This window comes from Vitis vinifera, chromosome 5, assembly GCF_030704535.1.
Source record: "Vitis vinifera cultivar Pinot Noir 40024 chromosome 5, ASM3070453v1".
Classification (NCBI taxonomy): domain Eukaryota; kingdom Viridiplantae; phylum Streptophyta; class Magnoliopsida; order Vitales; family Vitaceae; genus Vitis; species Vitis vinifera.
The window spans coordinates 26,387,397-26,407,831 of record NC_081809.1 but is presented as its reverse complement, the minus strand read 5'-3'; the positions used below and the strand labels follow the sequence as shown (position 1 = coordinate 26,407,831).

At 35.7% G+C, this 20,435-nt stretch overlaps 4 protein-coding genes across 5 annotated transcripts; all 4 read left to right on the top strand.

The window, feature by feature from the left end:
• The first annotated feature begins 706 nt into the window (after nt 1–706).
• Nucleotides 707–8,084, top strand: LOC100262970 (2-alkenal reductase (NADP(+)-dependent)). Of its 2 annotated transcripts, XM_059737213.1 has the most exons (6): nt 711–1,459; nt 1,562–1,739; nt 1,892–2,058; nt 2,160–2,242; nt 2,569–2,671; nt 7,518–8,084. In XM_059737213.1, the coding sequence occupies exons 1-6, from the start codon at nt 1,223–1,225 to the stop codon at nt 7,794–7,796; spliced, it is 1,047 nt and encodes a 348-aa protein (XP_059593196.1). In that variant the 5' UTR covers nt 711–1,222; the 3' UTR covers nt 7,797–8,084. The 2 variants fall into 2 exon arrangements, with proteins under 2 accessions (XP_059593197.1, XP_059593196.1); XM_059737214.1 differs by lacking the exons at nt 2,569–2,671; nt 7,518–8,084 and adding an exon at nt 2,881–4,601 and having other exon boundaries at nt 707–1,459.
• A 524-nt stretch (nt 8,085–8,608) lies between these two features.
• On the top strand, nt 8,609–11,253 carry LOC100268122 (NADP-dependent alkenal double bond reductase P2-like). The gene is made up of 5 exons (XM_002279493.4): nt 8,609–9,018; nt 9,421–9,598; nt 9,819–9,985; nt 10,376–10,458; nt 10,683–11,253. Exons 1-5 carry the CDS (start codon nt 8,788–8,790, stop codon nt 11,059–11,061), a joined length of 1,038 nt encoding a protein of 345 aa, XP_002279529.1. The 5' UTR covers nt 8,609–8,787; the 3' UTR covers nt 11,062–11,253.
• A 1,915-nt stretch (nt 11,254–13,168) lies between these two features.
• LOC100259258 (2-alkenal reductase (NADP(+)-dependent)) lies at nt 13,169–15,836 on the top strand. Its single transcript, XM_002275559.4, has 5 exons — nt 13,169–13,485; nt 14,047–14,224; nt 14,491–14,657; nt 14,819–14,901; nt 15,168–15,836. Exons 1-5 carry the CDS (start codon nt 13,258–13,260, stop codon nt 15,544–15,546), a joined length of 1,035 nt encoding a protein of 344 aa, XP_002275595.1. The 5' UTR covers nt 13,169–13,257; the 3' UTR covers nt 15,547–15,836.
• A 1,498-nt stretch (nt 15,837–17,334) lies between these two features.
• LOC100245795 (2-alkenal reductase (NADP(+)-dependent)) lies at nt 17,335–20,280 on the top strand. Its single transcript, XM_010652432.3, has 5 exons — nt 17,335–17,645; nt 18,979–19,156; nt 19,301–19,467; nt 19,610–19,692; nt 19,796–20,280. The coding sequence occupies exons 1-5, from the start codon at nt 17,424–17,426 to the stop codon at nt 20,172–20,174; spliced, it is 1,029 nt and encodes a 342-aa protein (XP_010650734.1). The 5' UTR covers nt 17,335–17,423; the 3' UTR covers nt 20,175–20,280.
• The last annotated feature ends 155 nt before the right edge of the window (nt 20,281–20,435 follow it).

Here is a 20,435-nt window from a genome sequence, read left to right as displayed (position 1 = left end):
TAAAATAATTATAATAGTATTTCATTTTTTTAAATTTTATTTTAAATATTTTAATTTTTAGGAACAATAAATGGGAAGAGTATCCAAACAACATTAGTTTTCTTTTTTTCTTTTTTTCTTTATTTTTCCTCCTAACAAAATTTGGGGGAAAAATAGAGAGAAAAAGTAATATAAAAGAAAAGAAAACATATAAAATAAAAAATAAATTTAAAATGTTACTTTTGATTCTTAGAGAGTATTAAAGAAAAAATATTAAGAAAACTGATTTTCTTATATTTGATTATATTATGAAAAATATATATAAAAAGAAGAAGTTAAATATAATTTTAAATTATTTAATTTTTTATAGGGATAAATAAATAAAATGAATTTGAAGTAATATATAAAAATAATTTATTGATTTTAAATATATATATTTATTATTATTATTATTATTTTCTCTTTTTTTTTTTCAAATTTTTTGAGAATCAAATATAATCAAAGTGTTTTAAAAAAAATTATTTATCAAGTATTTTTTCAAAAAATATTGTAAGTGATTTAAAAAAAAATTTAAAATATTTTATAACGGTCTTTTTTTTTTCTTCGAAAAAATTGCTTTTTATATTAAACAGAACACTATCAAACGGAACGGAGTTCTAATGCTTTTCGACTTTGACAGGCCCACGTCAAGGCTTACACAGCGCCTATTCTATAAGTGAAAGACAAAGCCAAAGGGACAAACTGAACGGACTCCTAATGCTTTTCAACTTTGACGGGCCAAAGTCAAGGCTTACACAGGACCTATTGAAGAAGTGAATGACAAAGCCAAAGGCAAAACCTGCTCTCATGGACAATCGTATGCTTCAATCCACGCTATGCTTTCAGGTACATGATTGTGCTGGTCTATGTGTCAAAACACCCTTTTTTCCTTCCTTATTCAATGCTTTATGATTGACGCCGACGGTGACAAAAATATGATAAAGAACAAAAGAAGAGTCATGTTCAACCCCCCAAATGACAAATGCCATGATCCCTGAAACAGTTTTTAGATAGAAACCATCTGGGAACGGGGAAGTACCTATAAATTAATCAAACTCTTGGAATTTTCTAAGTCACTGGCATCTTGTATATGGCTACCGGCTGCCCAAGTCACAATCACAAACCCCCACGTCTCTGCTCTATATATACAAACACACCTCCATGAGCCCCTCTATCTGTCTGCCCAAACTGAAATTCTGAAGAGATGGCGAGTGGGGAAGAAGTCAGAAACAAGCAGGTGGTTCTGCGAGACTATGTCAGCGGCTATCTCAAAGAATCAGACATGTGTATGGCCACAGCCACCATCACCCTCAAGGTCCCAGAGGGTAATTCCAAGGCCGTTCTGGTGAAGAACCTCTATTTATCTTGTGATCCCTACATTCGTGGCCATACCAAAAGCATTCAGGGTGGCTATGCTGATGAATATTTCAAGCCTGGCTCTGTAAGCAACCCCTGTTTTATTGGTTTTGTTATTTGGTACTCTCTCATGTGTGGAGCCATGATCTAGCTTGTAATTGTGACTTTTGGTCTTGTAATCACACAGCCTATAGTGGGATATGGAGTGGCAAAAGTTTTGGATTCTGGGCATCCAGACTTCAAGAAAGATGACTTGGTTTGGGGATTTACAGGATGGGAAGAGTATAGTCTCATCACAGCAACTGAGTCTCTGTTTAAGATTCATCACACAGATGTGCCCCTTTCATACTACACTGGACTTCTCAGTAAGTTGTTTTCTTCTTAGAAATTAAGAAATTCTAACTAGTTTCTACTTGTGATTGAACCCCTTTTCTCCATTTTCTATCGTCTGTAAGATGTCTTGTTTAGTGTGATTTAGGACTAAGCCAGCAAACCCAATTCAACTTATGCTTTGTAGGTATGCCTGGGATGACTGCCTATACTGGTTTTTATGAGGTTTGTGCTCCTAAGAAAGAAGAGTATGTCTTCGTCTCATCCGCATTTGGAGCAGTGGGTCAGCTTGTTGGGCAGTTAGCCAAGTTGCTAGGTTGCTATGTTGTTGGAAGTGCAGGGTCAAAAGAAAAGGTGAATGATCATCACCATCATGAACTTCATTTTATTTTTTATTTTTTTGATATCAGCTGTCACAGTGTTGATTAATTATCACCATGACTGCTTCAAAATAGGTTGATCTGTTGAAGACCAAGATCGGGTTCGATGAGGCTTTCAACTACAAAGAAGAGAAGGATTATGACGCCTGTCTGAAAAGGTATATCTGACATACTGCTTTAATTTCTTTTGATCTCTAGTTCCCTGGTTTCAGCTTAATCTTCCTACATATCCTTGCATTAGAAAGGGAAAAAGTTCAACACCATATATCTATGAACTCCTATTAATCTTAGAGACGTCTTTTAAAATCGAAAAAGACTATTACATAATTAAGAGTGAATCATTACAAAGAGTGTCAGAACTGATCCCAATCCTGGTCAACAAAGACCCATTATACACGTATGGACTTATTGTACTATATATGTGTAGGATTTATAATATGTGTACACAATTAAGAACAGGATCGTTACAAATGTCATTTGCCAGGTACTTCCCTGAAGGCATTGATATCTACTTTGATAGTGTGGGGGGAAAGATGCTTGATGCAGCGCTGCTCAACATGAGGCTCGATGGCCGCATTGCAGCGTGTGTATTAAGGAAATTATATGTTAGTTATTGTATGATTATCTTGACATAATTAGCTGATTGTATAGGAGCATAATTAGCCTTATATATCCGATTCTGTAGCTATAATTTAGGAGAAGATTAGATCAAACATGTGTATATATATACTACATTCTGTTAATAAGAAAATCATCCAATTTGAAGCCAATCTCTTTATTCTTGTTATGGTATCAGAGCCAGAACAACAAACCACCATGGCTGGCAGTCAGAAGGCTTCTGGATCAGAAAACAAGACCATCGATCCTTCACATCCCCTCTATATTCATCATTCAGATCAACCAGGCCATGTTCTGGTGCCCATCAAATTAAATGGGGTCAACTATCAATCATGGAGCAAAGCAGTTATTCATGCCCTTACTACCAAGAAGAAGATCGGCTTCGTCGACGGGACAGTTGAAGAACCATCGCAGGAAGATGAACCCTTTATGTTTGAACAGTGGAATCAATGCAACAGCATGATACTTTCTTGGCTAACTCATGCTGTTGAATCGGACATTGCTGAAGGAATTATCCATGCTAAAACAGCACGCGAAGTGTGGGTTGATTTACGCGACCAGTTTTCTCAAAAGAATGCTCCAGCGGTTTTTCAAATACAGAAATCAATCGCCACCATGTCGCAAGGAACGATGACAGTAGCTGCATATTTTACAAAGATCAAAGCCTTATGGGACGAGCTTGAGACGTACCGTTCCCCGCTGACCTGCAACCAACGGCAAGCACATCTCGAGCAAAGGGAGGAAGACCGTCTTATGCAATTTCTAATGGGTTTGAATGAGTCATATAAGGCAGTGAGATCCAATATTTTGATGATGTCGCCATTGCCCAATGTTCGTCAAGCATACTCTTTAATTGTCCAGGAAGAGATGCAACGACAAGTTTCTTCTGAGCCAACCGAGAATTTCTCAATAGCTGCCGCAGTCCCGGGAAAAGGAGGTAATCCAAGACAGAAAATGTGTGACCATTGTAACAGATCCGGACATACCATAGATGAATGTCGGACTCTTAAATTTCACTGTAAGTTCTGTGATAAAAGAGGTCACACGGAGGATAGATGCCGACTGAAAAATGGGAGCAATAACAAAACGGGACAATTCCGAGGACAACGTCCTTTTGGTCGTGGGAATCAGCCCTCAGCAAACGCGACAGAATCCCAGGAAATGTCTGATTCGACTTCTTCTAGTACAGTCCAGGGGTTCACTACAGAACAAATACAACAGTTGGCTCAAGCAATTCGTGCATTAAATCACAGTAATTCCGGTAATATTGACGCATATGCAAATGCTGCAGGTTTGATTCCATCAACTCTTGTGTCTGTTAATTCTAGTAGTACAAGTTCTTAGATTTTGGATACAGGTGCCACGGATCACATCGTTTCCCACATGTCTCTTTTCACTGATCTCAAACCTTCTAATGTCACAACTGTTAATTTACCAAATGGTGTAGCATCACCAATAACACACACTGGCACCGTTATTTTTGATTCCCAATTGACCCTTAAAGATGTTTTATGTGTCCCATCCTTTAACTTGAATTTAATTTCGGCTAGCAAACTCGCAAAAGATCAGAATTGCTACATCATATTCTTTCCTGACTATTGTATTTTGCAGGACTTGGTTTCGGGGAAGATGATTGGCTCGGGTAAACAGCGTGGTGGTCTATACTACATGCATCCATCAACAAATAAATCGGTTGTCTTTCATGTTTCTCAACCGTCTGACTTATGGCATTTACGCCTAGGTCATCCCTCTTTTTCTCGTTTTAAATTATTATCACGTTTGCTTCCAGATATTCATAAAGAAATAGGAAATCATTGTCCAATTTGCCCACAGGCTAAGCAGACACGCTTGCCCTTTCCCAAAAGTTCAATAACTACAAAATTTCCTTTTTCTCTTTTACATTGTGATGTTTGGGGTCCTCACAAAATTCCTGCCCATACTGGTTCACGTTATTTCCTTACAATTGTTGACGATTTTTCTCGTTGCACATGGATTTTCCTTATGCATCATAAGTCAGAAACACAATCTTTGTTAACTAATTTTGTGCAATTCGTCAAAACTCAATTCCACACAGATGTTCAAACGGTAAGAATGGATAATGGCACAGAATTTATTCCTCTTCGCATCTTTCTTCAAAATAAAGGAATTGAACTTCAAACCTCTTGCATTTACACTCCGCAACAAAACGGAGTTGTAGAACGCAAACATCGACACATTTTAAATGTTGCCCGTTCTCTCATGTTTCAATCAAATGTCCCACTTGAGTTTTGGGGGGAATGTGTTTTAACAGCCGTTTATCTGATAAACCGCATTCCGACTCCATTGCTTTCAAACAAATCACCATTCGAGGTCTTATATAATCGGCCTCCTTCACTCACACATTTGCGAGTTTTTGGTTGTGAATGCTATGTAACCAATGTTCACCCCAAACAGAAATTTGACCCTCGGGCATCTATTTGTGTTTTTTTGGGGTATCCACATGGAAAAAAAGGCTATAAAGTACTCGATTTGCAAACACAAAAAATATCAGTCAGCCGAGATGTATTCTTTCGGGAAAATATTTTTCCTTTCCATTCTAGTTCTTCTCAATCTCAACAACATTCACCTTCTCTTCCTTTACCGCTTCCCATTTCTTTCGATTCCACACCTCAGCCGATATCTCTTCCTCGTTTTTCTCCAAGTTCCACTCCTCCCTTGTCGCATCACAATCCTGTATCATCTCCACCTTCCTCTAATACTGATGTTCCTGAACCTTTATCCCATGAATCAGTTGCGTCACCCTTACCTTCTTCTCCATCTCCTTCTTCGCTTTCTTCCCCACCTTCCGTGCCCTTAGTACCCTCCAACACGTCAGCCCCTTCCCCCACCCATGAACCCCCTCTTCGACGTTCCACTCGTCATATTCAGCCTCCTGCCTGGCACCACGACTATGTCATGTCTGCCCAGCTTAATCATTCTTCCACGCAATCAAGTTCTCGTCAAGGTACAAGGTATCCCCTCTCTTCTCACCTTTCTTTTTTTCGTTTTTCACCCCATCACCGTGCTTTTTTAGCTCTTTTGACAGCCCAAACCGAACCTTCATCCTTTGAACAAGCTGACTGTGATCCACGTTGGCGCCAAGCCATGTCCACCGAACTTCAGGCTCTAGAACGAAACAACACTTGGGAGATGGTCCCTCTTCCTCCGGGACACAAACCCATTGGCTGCCGCTGGGTGTACAAGATCAAATACCATTCTGATGGAACCATTGAACGCTATAAAGCCCGTTTGGTTGCCAAGGGCTACACACAAGTCGCCGGCATCGACTATCAAGAAACCTTTTCTCCAACTGCCAAACTCACCACTCTTCGCTGTTTGCTGACTGTCGCAGCTTCCAGAAATTGGTACATCCATCAGCTTGATGTGCACAACGCATTCCTTCATGGCAATTTACAAGAAGAGGTTTATATGACTCCACCTCCTGGTCTTCGCCGACAGGGGGAGAATCTGGTATGTCGGCTTCGCAAATCTATTTACGGTTTGAAACAGGCATCACGCAATTGGTTCTCAACTTTTACAGCTACTGTTAAGTCTGCGGGTTACATACAGTCTAAAGCAGATTATTCACTTTTTACTAAATCCCAAGGTAACAAGTTCACTGCTATTCTCATTTATGTTGATGATATCCTGTTGACTGGTAATGATTTGCATGAAATCAAGATGCTCAAGACTCATCTGCTCAAGCGTTTTTTTATTAAAGACCTCGGTGAATTGAAATATTTTTTGGGTATAGAATTCTCTCGCTCTAAAAAGGGAATCTTTATGTCTCAAAGAAAATATACATTAGATATTTTGCAAGACACAGGATTGACAGGAGTGAAGCCCGAAAAATTTCCGATGGAGCAAAACTTGAAATTGACTAATGAAGATGGCGAGTTACTTCATGATCCAAGTAGGTATCGGAGACTGGTTGGCAGATTAATATACTTGACTGTAACCAGGCCTGACATAGTGTATTCAGTACGTACACTAAGTCAATTCATGAACACACCTCGGAAGCCGCACTGGGAAGCAGCATTACGGGTCCTCCGATATATTAAAGGATCACCAGGTCAAGGTCTTTTTCTTCCATCTGAAAATAATTTAACACTCAGCGCATTTTGCGATTCAGATTGGGGAGGATGTCGTATGTCAAGACGTTCCGTTTCTGGTTATTGTGTTTTCCTCGGATCATCACTCATCTCTTGGAAATCAAAAAAACAAACGAATGTTTCGCGTTCGTCAGCAGAAGCAGAGTACAGAGCAATGGCGAATACTTGCCTGGAATTGACTTGGTTGAGGTACATACTTAAAGATTTGAAGGTTGAATTGGACAAACCAGCACCATTGTTTTGTGATAATCAAGCAGCTTTATATATTGCGGCTAACCCAGTTTTTCACGAACGTACTAAACACATTGAGATTGATTGTCATATAGTTCGAGAAAAACTTCAAGCTGGGGTAATTCGTCCGTGTTATGTTTCTACAAAGATGCAGTTGGCGGACGTTTTTACAAAGGCACTTGGCAGGGAGCAGTTCGAATTTTTGTGCACCAAGTTGGGAGTTCTTGATTTGCACTCTCCAACTTGAGGGGGAGTATTAAGGAAATTATATGTTAGTTATTGTATGATTATCTTGACATAATTAGCTGATTGTATAGGAGCATAATTAGCCTTATATATCCGATTCTGTAGCTATAATTTAGGAGAAGATTAGATCAAACATGTGTATATATATACTACATTCCGTTAATAAGAAAATCATCCAATTTGAAGCCAATCTCTTTATTCTTGTTAGTGTGGGATGATCTCACAGTACGAGTTTGACCAGCCTGAGGGTGTGCACAACCTGTTCAATATCATCACAAAACGGGTTCGAGTGGAAGGGTTTATGGTGTTTGATTACTACCACCTCTACCCCAAGTTCCTGGACACGATGATACCTTACATCAAAGAAGGGAAGATTGTATACGAGGAAGACATAACTGAAGGCCTTGAGAGTCTCCCATCAGCCTTGGTTCGCCTCTTCTCTGGCAAAAACGCTGGAAAAGCAGTGGTTGTAGTCGCCCGTGAATGACTTAATCACTTCATCTACCTCTCGTACCAAGCAATTTTCTGGCTTTCATGGTGTATTATCTGACTGATGAAAAAGCCTTGGATCTTGTGAGACTCTGTACTAATAAGGTGGATGACCACCACCCTTGTAGTGATCATGACCTTGCTTGTATGATTGTTTTGGTGAAGCGTATGACCTTGTTTGGTTCGCCTCTGTTCCTCTGTCCAGCCGTTGTAAGTTGTAACCTGGCTTCCATGGAATAAATCGTCTGAGCTCTTCATAAAAGAGTGGAATTCTTGGTAATTAATTTATTTGATGGGTGCAGTGCAGAGGATATCATGTTTATTTTTTAAAAATACCAAAAAAAAAAAAAAAAAAACCTCCTGAAAAAATGTGTTCCACATGTTTCCACAGATTTGGATGAGGACCAAAAAGGAATATCCGATCCAAACCCCACTCCAAATCATAATGATGTTTCATTTCAACGGCTCTCCAACTGTAAAGAGTTATTTAACTAAAAAAAAAATAAATATAAGCTTTAATAATATTAAAAAATTCGAAAATAAATAAATAATATTATTAAATTTCTAAAAATTATGGATTGATTGGAAATTCTTAAAAGTAATTAAAGAGGTTTAAAATTTGTTTTTTTAAATTTGATTGAATTTTTTTTTTTGAAAATAAATTTAAATATTTTTTATAAAATGCGTTGATTCCCAAAAATATAAGGAAAATAAAATAAAATAAATAAATAAATTTATCTAATTTATTTTTAAAATAAGAAAATTAATTTCTTTAACATTTTTCTTTTCCATTTGTTCTAAAATCAAATATTCCATTAGAAATATAAAGAATGCGCAAACGCTTTGGGTTTGTTTGGGAGTGAATTAAATATTTGGATCTTCCAACAGATCTACGTAATACGTGGGAGTCGCCACCTGCATCACATTAGACTTTTGGAAAGGGAAAGAGAACAGGAGTAGTGAGAGAAAGCTTGGAGTTGCAGGCTACAATGGCGGACGCTGAAGAAGTGAGCAACAAGCAGGTGATTTTCAGGGACTACGTCTCTGGTTTTCCTAAAGAATCCGACATGTACATGACCACTTCCACGATAAGCCTCAAGGTTCCAGAAGGTTCCAAGGCCGTGGTGGTGAAGAACCTCTACTTGTCATGCGATCCCTACATGCGGCCTCGTATGAGCTACACTACGGACAGCTACATCCACTCCTTCAAGCCTGGTTCGGTAAGCAAGCGTAATTTCCTTATTTTGATGTTTTGTACTCCTGTTTGGTTCTCGGGAAAATGTTAAGAAATGAATTTTTTCAAATATCGCAAGCCCTAGGATTTTGTCTTCTCTGTAGATTTGAATTTCAGCTGAAAGTTTTCGGTATTTTTATTTGGAGTTGTTAATATATAATAAATATTATTATATACTGTGATTCGGTAAAATATTGAAGAAATTGGAGATTTATGATCAAATGAGGGCGACAGGGAAACGTTGACCCTCTGCCATCAGGCCACTCTGGGGCTATTTCACTGTAGAGGAAGATGAGGAAATTAGTCAGAAAAACTGTTGGATGTTTGGGGAAACTTTTCATTGTTCAGTACTGTGATCTTGAATTGTTGACTTTTGATCTTGATACAGGTTATAAGTGGATATGGAGTGGCAAAAGTTTTGGATTCTGGGCATCCAAACTTCAGCAAAGGGGACTTGGTTTGGGGATTTACCGGATGGGAAGAGTATACTCTCATTACAGCACCAGAGTCTCTGTTTAAAATTCCCAACAACGATGTCCCCCTTTCATACTATATTGGAATTCTTGGTAAGCTTAATGTAGAAAGCCTCTGATCAATGTTTTGGGTCTTTTTCAATACCCCATTCCTGTTTGTTCTCAGAGACTCTGCATCACCATAACACCTCTGATATAGTATTTCCATCTAGGAATCCATATATCCTTCATATTTCCAATTATTTTTATCAGTACTTTTAATTGGTGGTGATCTTCAATGTTCGCTTAATTGCTGTGGTTCTATACTCTGTAGGTATGCCTGGTATTACTGCATATGCTGGTTTTTACGAGATTTGCTCTCCTAAGAAAGGAGAGTATGTCTATGTTTCAGCTGCATCAGGAGCAGTGGGTCAACTTGTTGGCCAGTTTGCGAAGTTGATAGGTTGCTATGTTGTTGGAAGTGCTGGAAGTAAAGAAAAGGTGAATTGCCACCATCTGTGTTGATCGTGTCAATTCATATCATAATTTCTATTTAATGGCTGTTGGTCCGATCAAATGATTACCTGAAATCAATGTTGTAAGTGTCTCATCGTGATTTATATTTTTTCCTTGCAATCCAAATGTCGTGCCCAAACCAATGGTTTGAAACATCCTACCTTGCTGAGATGCTGCCCATTATTCTTCTCCATGAAGAGCTTTCACAGCATAATTGATAAAACAGCCCTTGGAAGCATAGCCTGGCCCATGCATTTTCTTGATCCATGGATAGAAGCTAAACATAGTTTATATACAGTAGGTAAGATACACCCACAAAAGTGACATTTTGAACCAGCATCTGATTTCCATTTTGTTGTCATTGCTTTGACATAGGTTGATCTGTTGAAAAACAAGTTTGGGTTTGATGAAGCTTTCAACTACAAAGAAGAGCAGGATTTGGTTGCATGCTTGAAAAGGTTAGTGGCGTTTTAAGAAAAATTGAAAATATCCACATAATTCTAAGAAATGAGCTGCCGGTTTCCCACTACTGTGAGTACTCTTACTGGTCTAATTTAAGTGTAGCATTTCTAGCAACTGCCCATATGTCTCATATACTGATGTGCTGAGAAATATAACTAATTCTTTTTTTATTCCTGCTTAGCTTGATTTCCCTAGCAATGCCCTCTACTCTTTTTGCCAGGTACTTCCCTGAAGGCATTGATATTTACTTTGAGAATGTTGGGGGGCCGATGCTTGATGCGGTTCTAGCTAACATGAGAGTCCAAGGCCGCATAGCTGCCTGCGGGATGATTTCCCAGTACAATCTTGACAAGCCCGTGGGTGTGTACAACTTGATGAATATCATCAAAAAGCAGATCAAAATGCAAGGATTTGTCGCTGGGAGCTACTTTCACCTCTACCCCAAATTTCTGGAGATGATTCTGCCTCACGTCAAAGAAGGGAAGGTTGTATATGTGGAAGACATAGCTGAAGGCCTTGAGAGTGCTCCACAGGCTCTTATTGGCCTCTTCTCCGGGCGCAATGTTGGGAAACAGGTTGTTCTAGTTGCTAGGGAATGATTTACTTCATTCTACATCCTTTTTCTTCTAGATTCCATGGAATATCATCTATGATAATGCTCCTTTTGTTCCTATTGGAAAATAATGAGTTGACTCCTGATGTGTTATGTTCAGTGTGTGAGAGTCTGAGTTGTTAACAAAGTTCATATTTTCCGATTTCCTTGTAAATAAACTTAGATGAGATTCTTATTTCATGGGAGGTTATGAATTTGAATATTGGTACTTTTTTATTTTTATAGTAAATTCCACTCACCTTCTTCAAAGTTTGAACTAAATATACACACTATAGTTTGAAATTTCATCAAATACCTTCTTATTTAGTGAAAATGCAAATGAGACGAGGAAAGGAAGTGTTGGATGAATTTTCAAATTAATTGTGGTTAAGTGTATTTTCTTAAACTCATAGAAGGTGATGAAATTAACCCTTTACTTTTACCATTTATTAAGTAAAATGGAATGGTAAGGATGATCCAATCGTGTTGTATAAAATATAGTTGGTCCAAACTTTTCTTTTTCTTTTGTATGAAACAACTTGATATCAAAACATTATTTTTTTGAAACAACGAGGTCAAATCTTACCATTCATTTATTTTCTCACTTATAAATTTCATATGCAAGTTTGAAAAAGAAAACAAAAAAAACACGGATACTCACTTACATTTGTTTGTTATCTTACTATTTAAGTTTTTAGATTGCACAGTAATTCAGATTTTGTTTGATAATAATTTTAAAAAATGTTTTAATTTTTCTAATACTTGAAAGCAACTCTTTTAAATATTAGAAATGCTTCATAAAATCATTATCAAACAAATTCTTAGAATATGTTTAATAGTGATATTGAGAAGTGCTTTTAATTTTTTTTAATATTGATAAAATGTTAAAAAAAATGTAAAAACATTTTCTAAATTTACCATGAAATAAGTTGTTAGCAAAAAATGAAAACAAAGATTAAATTAAAAGGATCAAGATAGCAAATTAACGATATATTTAGCTTGAGGTCTAGTGGATGCATAGATACTAAAAGCCCAAAGAAAAACTTCAAAGTTTCTTTTATAGTTGTGGGGAGAATTTGGAAAATATAATAGCATTAAATAGGTATAGTATTGAATTTGTATTATAAATTGTTCTACAATATAGTAAATTCTGAATCATTGGATGATGATATAGAGATATTAGATTTAAATACAAAGAAATGGAATCAATGTAAGGTCTAAGTAATAAATAAATAAATAAAATAATAGTATGAGTTATTTTTTATAAAAGTAAGTGGAAGATGAATCTTGGGACTTTGCATAATGTCTCGCTTTTACCCTCTTTCCTTTCTTTGGAGCCTATTCATATTTTCTTAGAGAGGGAGAACAGTGTCTGAAACCATGTTTCACGTGTTTCCACTTTCCACACATTTGGATAAGCACTAAAAAAAAGGCATGTCTAATCCAAATCCCACTCAATTCAATCATCTCACACTTAAAAATGGCAAATAAAATCAGAATATACTAAAAAGTATAGCAAGTTTTAAATTTTATAAATTTATTTAACTAATAAAAAGTAAAAGTAAACTTAAAAGTAATTATTTTTTTGTAAAAGTAAATTTTATGATGGATTGGGAAATGTATATTAAAAATAAAAATAATTAGAATAGTTTTTTTTTAAAAAATTAATTAAATAAAAACATATTTTCCAAATTGCATTTTAATTCATATTTTCATTGATTTTTCAAAATTTATTTTTTAAAAAAAATAAAAAGAATTTCTATATCTATTAGATCAATTTTGTTAAAATCCTTATAATTTAAAATAATATTTAATATAAAAATAAAAATAAATTTTTTATTTTTTAAATATTAAAAATACTTATAAAAATTATTGTCAAATGTACCCTAAAATACATTTAAAAATAAAAAAGTGTTTTTGAGAATTATTGTTAAATATAGTTCAAGATTCTATTTTTGGAAACCCTTGTATTAGCAAAATTCCACTTACTCTCTTAATGAAACAATCTTAACAAATTCTAATTAAAAAATATTTTTTTATTTTTAAAATTAATAATTATGTCATTTGAGAAGCTCCCTTGCGTTGAGGCAACAACCGACCACTAGTCAAAGTCAACTACTAACGACCATTGTAGCATAGAAGTCCGGAAAAAGAAAGAAAGCTGTAGTGGAGAAGGGAAGCTAGGGCTTGCAGGCAGGCAACAATGGCGGATGGTGAAGAAGTGGGCAACACGCAAGTGATTTTCAGAGGCTATGTCTCTGGTTTTCCCAATGAATCGGACTTGTACTTGGCTAACTCTAGAATAAGCCTCAAGGTTCCAGAAGGTTCCAAGGCCGTGGTAGTGAAGAACCTCTACTTGTCCTGCGATCCCTACATGCGCCTCCGTATGAGCTGCGACGCCAACTATTTCCAGCCCTTCAAGCCCGGCTCGGTAAGCAAGTGGACTATAGTCATTTTTGTTTTTGATGCACTCCTGTTTGGCTCCCGGGAGAATGTTGAGAAATGAATTTTTGAATGTTGCACGCTCTAGGTCTTGTCTTGTCTAAAGTTTTGAATTTCAGCGAAAATTCTCGGAGATATTGATTTCGGATTAGCCTGACCGGAGTCGATATCTTGGGATGATGATGAAATGTGTTAATAGATTCTACAGGACCGACCTGAATCGATGTTTTGGAATCATAAATGAAAACGGTTCAGGTCGTTTCCCATAGAACCGAATATAATGGACGAAATATAGGGGAAGAAATGGACAAAAAGGCTGGAAATATTATATGTACTATGATTTACTAAAATATTGAGAAGAAATTGGAGAATTTTTTGAAAATGAGGCGATTTAAATCTTGAAGATGATGTCATTGTGATCAAATCTACGGCAATAGGAAAATTTTGTTCAGTGAGTACGGCTGGTGTTGTAAAAAATTGGACCTGAAATAAGTTAAGACTGGAAATTTTTTTATTGTTGTTGTATCCATGACTTTTGATCTTGACACAGGTTATGACTGGAAATGGAGTGGCTAAAGTTATGGACTCTGGGCATCCAAGCTTCAGCAAAGGTGACTTGGTTTGGGGAATTACCAGATGGGAAGAGTATACTCTCGTAACAGCAACAGAGTCTCTGTTTGAAATTCCGGACACTGATGTCCCCCTTTCATACTATATTGGAATTCTTGGTAAGCTGAATATGGAAAGCCTCTGATCATTGTGGCTACTTAGGTTAGTCTACCTAACCTGATACTTTATTTTATAAAGTGATCAATCAATGGATGCTTGTTCTTGGAGACTCTGCTTTACCATGACACTTGTGCTATAGTATTTCCATCAAGGAATCCATATTTCCTTTGTATTTCCAATTATTTTGAATTTTGATAACTACTTGTGCTTTCTCTTGTTGTGATCTTCAATGTCCACTTAATTGCTTTGGTTCTATACTTTGTAGGTGTGCCTGGTTTGACTGCTTATGTTGGTTTTTATGAGCTTTGCACTCCTAAGAAAGGGGAGTATGTCTATGTTTCATCTGCATCAGGAGCAGTGGGTCAGCTTGTTGGGCAGTTTGCAAAGTTGTTGGGTTGCTATGTTGTTGGAAGTGCTGGAACAAAAGAAAAGGTGAATTGCCACCATTTGTGTTGTTTGTGTCAATTCATGTCATGATTTCTATTTAGTGGCTGTTGGTCCCTTGCTCAAGAGTAGGTAAGCTACACCCACAGAGGTGACATTGTTTACTGGCTTCTGATTTCCTTTTTGATTTTGCCATTGCTTTGGCATAGGTTGATTTGTTGAAAAACAAGTTTGGGTTTGATGAAGCTTTCAACTACAAGGAAGAGCAGGATTTGGCTACATGCTTGAAAAGGTTTGTATTGTTTTTAAGAGAAATTGAAAATATCCCTATCAAGTTCCCAGTAAGTTTAACCTCTAAGAAATGAACTGCTGGTTTCCTAGTACTGTGATTATCCTTACTGGCCTACATAATTGCAGCATTTCTAGCAACTGCCCGTATCTCTCACATGCCAATGTACTGAGAAATAAAACTACTTTTCTTTTGATTTCTCTCTGGTTTGATTTCCCTGTGTTTAAATCCAATAACATGTTATCGATACCATCTGCTGGTTTTGCCAGGTACTTCCCTGAAGGCATTGATATTTACTTTGAGAATGTGGGGGGAGCGATGCTTGATGCAGTGTTACCTAACATGAGAGTCCATGGTCGCATAGCTGCCTGCGGGATGATTTCACAGTACAATCTTGACAAACCTGAGGGCATATACAACTTGATGAATGTTATCAATAAACAGATCAAAATGCAGGGGTTTATCACTCCAAGCTACTTTCACCTCTATCCCAAATTCCTGGAGACGATTCTGCCTCACATCAAAGAAGGTAAGGTTGCATATGTGGAAGATGTAGCTGAAGGCCTTCAGAATGCTCCACCGGCTCTTATTGGGCTCTTTTCTGGGCACAATGTCGGAAAACAGGTAATTCAAGTTGCTATGGAATGATTTGCCTGATTTCATTTCTTTTTGTTCTGGACTTCATTGAATCCTATCTATAGTTGTGCTCTTCTCTGGGCACAAGGTATTTAATACAAGCAATATGGTCAGAAGAGAGATAAGGCCTTTATAAATGCAGACTAGGCCAACACTGTTGTTAATAGGAGTTCTACCTCTACCTCAAGATGTTGTACCTTTGTTGGTGGTAATCTTATACTTTGAGAAGTTAAAAAACTATTTGTAGTAGCAAAGTCAAGTGTTTTAGAGCACTGGTGTAATGGCCCATAGAATCTGTGTAATTGTTTGGTTGATGATTCTTCTTAAAGATTTGGGTATAAAAATTAAATTATTCATAAATTTGTATCATGACAACAAAGTTGCAACTATCAATACTCATAATTTAGAGCTTATTTGATCGTGATTTTAGGAAATATTTCATTTTTTTAGCACTTGAAAACAACTCTTTTAATAAAAAATTTTAAATGCCAAAAAAGTTAGAAATGTTTTCTAGAATGGCAGTCAAACAGGCTCTTAGTTGCTCATGATAAAACAAAACATTTTGAGGTAGATCAACAGGTGTTCAATGTGTCTTCCATTTTAATAAGAAAATCAAGTTTGGGTAAATTTGCTTACCATTCATGAAAATTAGAAGGCCTTGAGGGTGTTATCAAGGATATATGTGTATATTCCAATTTTCTTATCAATAGTAGAGATACAAGGTATAGAATAATCCAAAATTTTTCCTTCTTAGTTTTATAACCCAAATTTTATTATTTTCTTAAAAAAAAAAAAAAACCTTAAGAAGAAGATACAAAAACTTCTTCCTAAATTAACAAGCATACTAAATTGATTCTAGCCACAAATGAAGAAGTCACAAAATAATCATCAACACATGTACTTGCATGTATCCTTTCACAACTAATCTCCACCTTTCAATATTACCATCTTAGTGGTATTTGGCAATTAAGATAAAAAATGACTTTTTTTTTTTTGAATAAAGTGAATAAAAGTGATTCCAAGAAACGGTTTAAAACTTTTTAATATTTAAAAATAATTTTTTTGATAAATTTTTTTAAATATTAAAATTGTTTCCAAAAGTTACTACCAAACTCAGGCTTCGGCGCTTCGCCACTTTTGATAAGTCTTATAAATAAATAATAATAGCAAATAGTGATAGAATAAATGATTGAAACGAAAAGGATAACCAGCCGTTTTCCTACCTTTGGAAGGAATGAAGAGATTGAAAGTTGAGGGGTATCTCCCTCCTGTGACCTCCACAAGTTTGTCAGGCGCGTGAACAGTGGGAGCCAATGAGTAATGAGTCTAATGACGCAATCGGCTCCAACACAGTGGAAAGCTCTTAAAATAATTTTTTTTATAGTTTTAATTTAAAACTTCCTTAAATTTATTTTAAGAAAAATTTCATGTTTTCATATCATATTTTCAAATATATATATATAAACCGATTAAAAGTCTTATTACTTACCATCATTTTAATTATTACCATTAATTTTTTTCCTAATAATAAATTTTAAATTTTATGAAAGTAATATAAGTTTAAAAAATCATAAATATGAAATTTAATAATTCTAAAAGAATAGATTTTTTTTTTTAAAAAAGGATTATAATTTTTATTAGAATTATAAATAAATTGAAAGTCAGGATATCATTCCTTTTTTTTCTTTTTTTTTCTTTTTTTCTTTTTCAGAAAATCTATAGGTATAAACTATAAACCATAAACCATAAACTACAGTAAATTTGATTTTTATTTTTTATTCCTTTTAAATCTCGTCTAGAATTTTTCTATAAATGGACTCTCCATCTACTCTCCACCTTCGTGACATACCTGTCTCAGAAGAAGAGAGAAAAAGGCTTGGCAGGTAACAATGGCGGAAGTGAGCAACAAGCAGGTGATTTTCAAAGACTACGTCTCTGGTTTTCCTACAGATGCCGACATGTACATGACCACTTCCACAATGAGCCTCAAGGTTCCAGAAGGTTCCCAGGCCGTGCTGGTGAAGAACCTCTACTTGTCCTGCGATCCCTACATGCGCGCCCGTATGACCTACACTCACACCAGCTACATCGGATCCTTCAAGCCCGGTTCTGTAAGCTACCGCCGTTTAGTTATTTTTGTTATCGTGTTCTCCTGTTTGGTTCCCGAGAAAATGCTAGGAAATGAATTTTCGAATGTTTCAATCCCTAGTTTTTTTGTCTGTAGTTTTGAATTTAACTGATTATTTAGGGAAACTTTGATCTCTGCGGGAAAATGAGAACTTTGGGATGGTGGATGAAATTCACCGGCCGATATTTCGTGTAATAAATTTTATTGGCGGACATATCGGTATACAAACGCCAAAAGGAATAAGAGGCAAATAAAATATTTGAGCGAAAATTTTGAAAATCTTGGATTTTGTAAACTGTTCTCCTAACTGTTTTCAAAATAATTATATAAATATGGGAAATGATTAAAATATTAAATATAAAATTTAAGATTATATTTGAGGGTTGTTTTAATAACAATTTTTTAGTCTTTGAAGAAAACAAGAAAACAATGAAAATTATTTTTTTTAAAATAAAAAATATGATGTTTTGAAAAATATCTTTTAATTGTTTTTACTTATTTTTATCGTGAAAAGGTGTAATGATTAAAAATATAATATTAGATAAAAATTATTATTAAAACACATTTTCAAATATTAAAAGTTCCAAATAATTTTATAAAACATAAAAAAATGGGTTTGTTTATCAATTTTTTTTAAGAATAGTCTTTTGCTTTTTAGGAAAAAAAATAAAACACACTTTTAACAATAAAAAACAGAAAATAAAATGCTTTTAGATAACATCTTTTAATTGTTTTAACTTATTTTTTTATAACTGTTTTAAAAAATAATTGTATAAATATATTTAAAAATATTAAAAACAGGTTAAAGGAAGTTGTTTTGACTGATGTAACTTTGATTACAACTCAAAAATGAAAACAAGTTTTTTAGCATATTATATTATACCATACATATACAATACAAAAGCTTCAGATTTATTCTCCATATTTGCAATTATTTTTTGCAACACTTTGAAAGAACTCTTGAAAACTTCTTAAACTTGTTGTCAGAAATCATTGTTTTTGGAACAAATTCTCAATATATATATATATATATATATTCAATCTAAAATTTATTAAGATGTTTTTGAAATTTAGAAACTGTTCTCTTCCAAAGAAGGGTGGAAATATAATACGATCCAATATTGAAGAAACTGGCAACAGAAAACGGTGACGATTTGACCTTCTCCACTAGATTAATGAAAATGAAACAGGAATTTTATAGCATTTGATACTGCTGATGTTGTAAACAATTGGGTTTGAAATGATTTTAGATTGGAAGTTTTTTTGTTTGGTCTTGGATGGAATCACAACTGACTTCTCATCTTAAAATTACACAGGTTTTAAATGGATTTGGAGTGGCAAAAGTTTTGGACTCTGGGCATCCCAACTTCAGCAAAGGTGACTTGATTTGGGGGTTCACCGGATGGGAAGAGTACACTCTTATGACATCAACAGAGACTCTGTTTAAGATTCCCACCACTGATGTGCCCCTTTCATACTATATAGGGATTCTTGGTAAGTAAGCTGGTTTCTTCAGATTTGCGCTCGGAAATTCTTTGGTTACAAGCACAACCTAGACACGAGCAATGGTCTGAATTGTGCTGTCTCCTACCGTGATTTTCATTGTCCTCTTAATTGTTTTGGCTCTGTACTTTGTAGGTATGCCCGGTATGACTGCTTATGCTGGTTTTTACGAGATTTGCACTCCTAAGAAGGGGGAATATGTCTATGTTTCATCTGCATCAGGAGCAGTGGGTCAGCTTGTTGGGCAGTTTGCAAAGTTGTTAGGTTGCTATGTTGTTGGAAGTGCTGGAACGAAAGAAAAGGTAAAGCATAGCCATTCCATGTATTTTTAGATAGACAAGTTCATCATAGGCATTGGCCATTATTTTGCTTAAGAGTAGATTCAGCTACAATAATTGACTAGCATCTCTAATTTTCTTTTGTTTTATCATTGCTTGAACGCAGGTTGATCTATTGAAGGACAAGTTTGGGTTTGATGATGCTTTCAACTACAAAGAAGAGCCAGATTTGGCTTCATGTTTGAAGAGGTTAGTTTCGTTTTCCAGTTCTCACCATTTCTAGCAACTACTTCCCTTTCTTTTTCTCCCTGGTTTGCTTTTCCTCTCTGAAGTAGAATTTCCCAATCTCCAGGTACTTCCCTGAAGGTATTGATATTTACTTCGACAATGTTGGGGGAGAGATGCTTGATGCAGTGCTCCCCAGGATGAGATCCCATGGCCGCATAGCCGTCTGTGGGATGATTTCACAGTACAATATGGAGAAGCCTGAGGGTCTATGCAACTTGATTTCTATCATCATAAAACAAGTTAAAATACAAGGGTTTCTGGTCCGGAGCTACTACCACCTCTATCCCAAGTACATGGAGATGGTTCTGCCCCACATCAAGGAAGGGAAGATTGTGTACGTGGAAGACACAGTTGAAGGCCTTGAGAATGCTCCACAGGCTCTTATTGGCCTCTTCTCTGGGGCCAATGTTGGAAAACAGGTCGTAGTAGTTTCTAGGGAATGATTTGTCTTATTCTTACATCTTTTTCTTATGGACTTCATGGAATATTATCCATACTAATTCTCCTGCTGCTCTCCTCTTCAAAAAATAACACATAATGTTATGTGCATTCTGTTGAGGGTTTAACAAATTATATCAATGCCAGATATTGCTTATCCATTAATGCTATATTTAGAGTGCCTTTATTATTTTCTCTAAAATTATTTTCACAAGAATCATCCTATTCCGGAAACAATATAAGTGATTTTCAAAAATTTTTAGAAG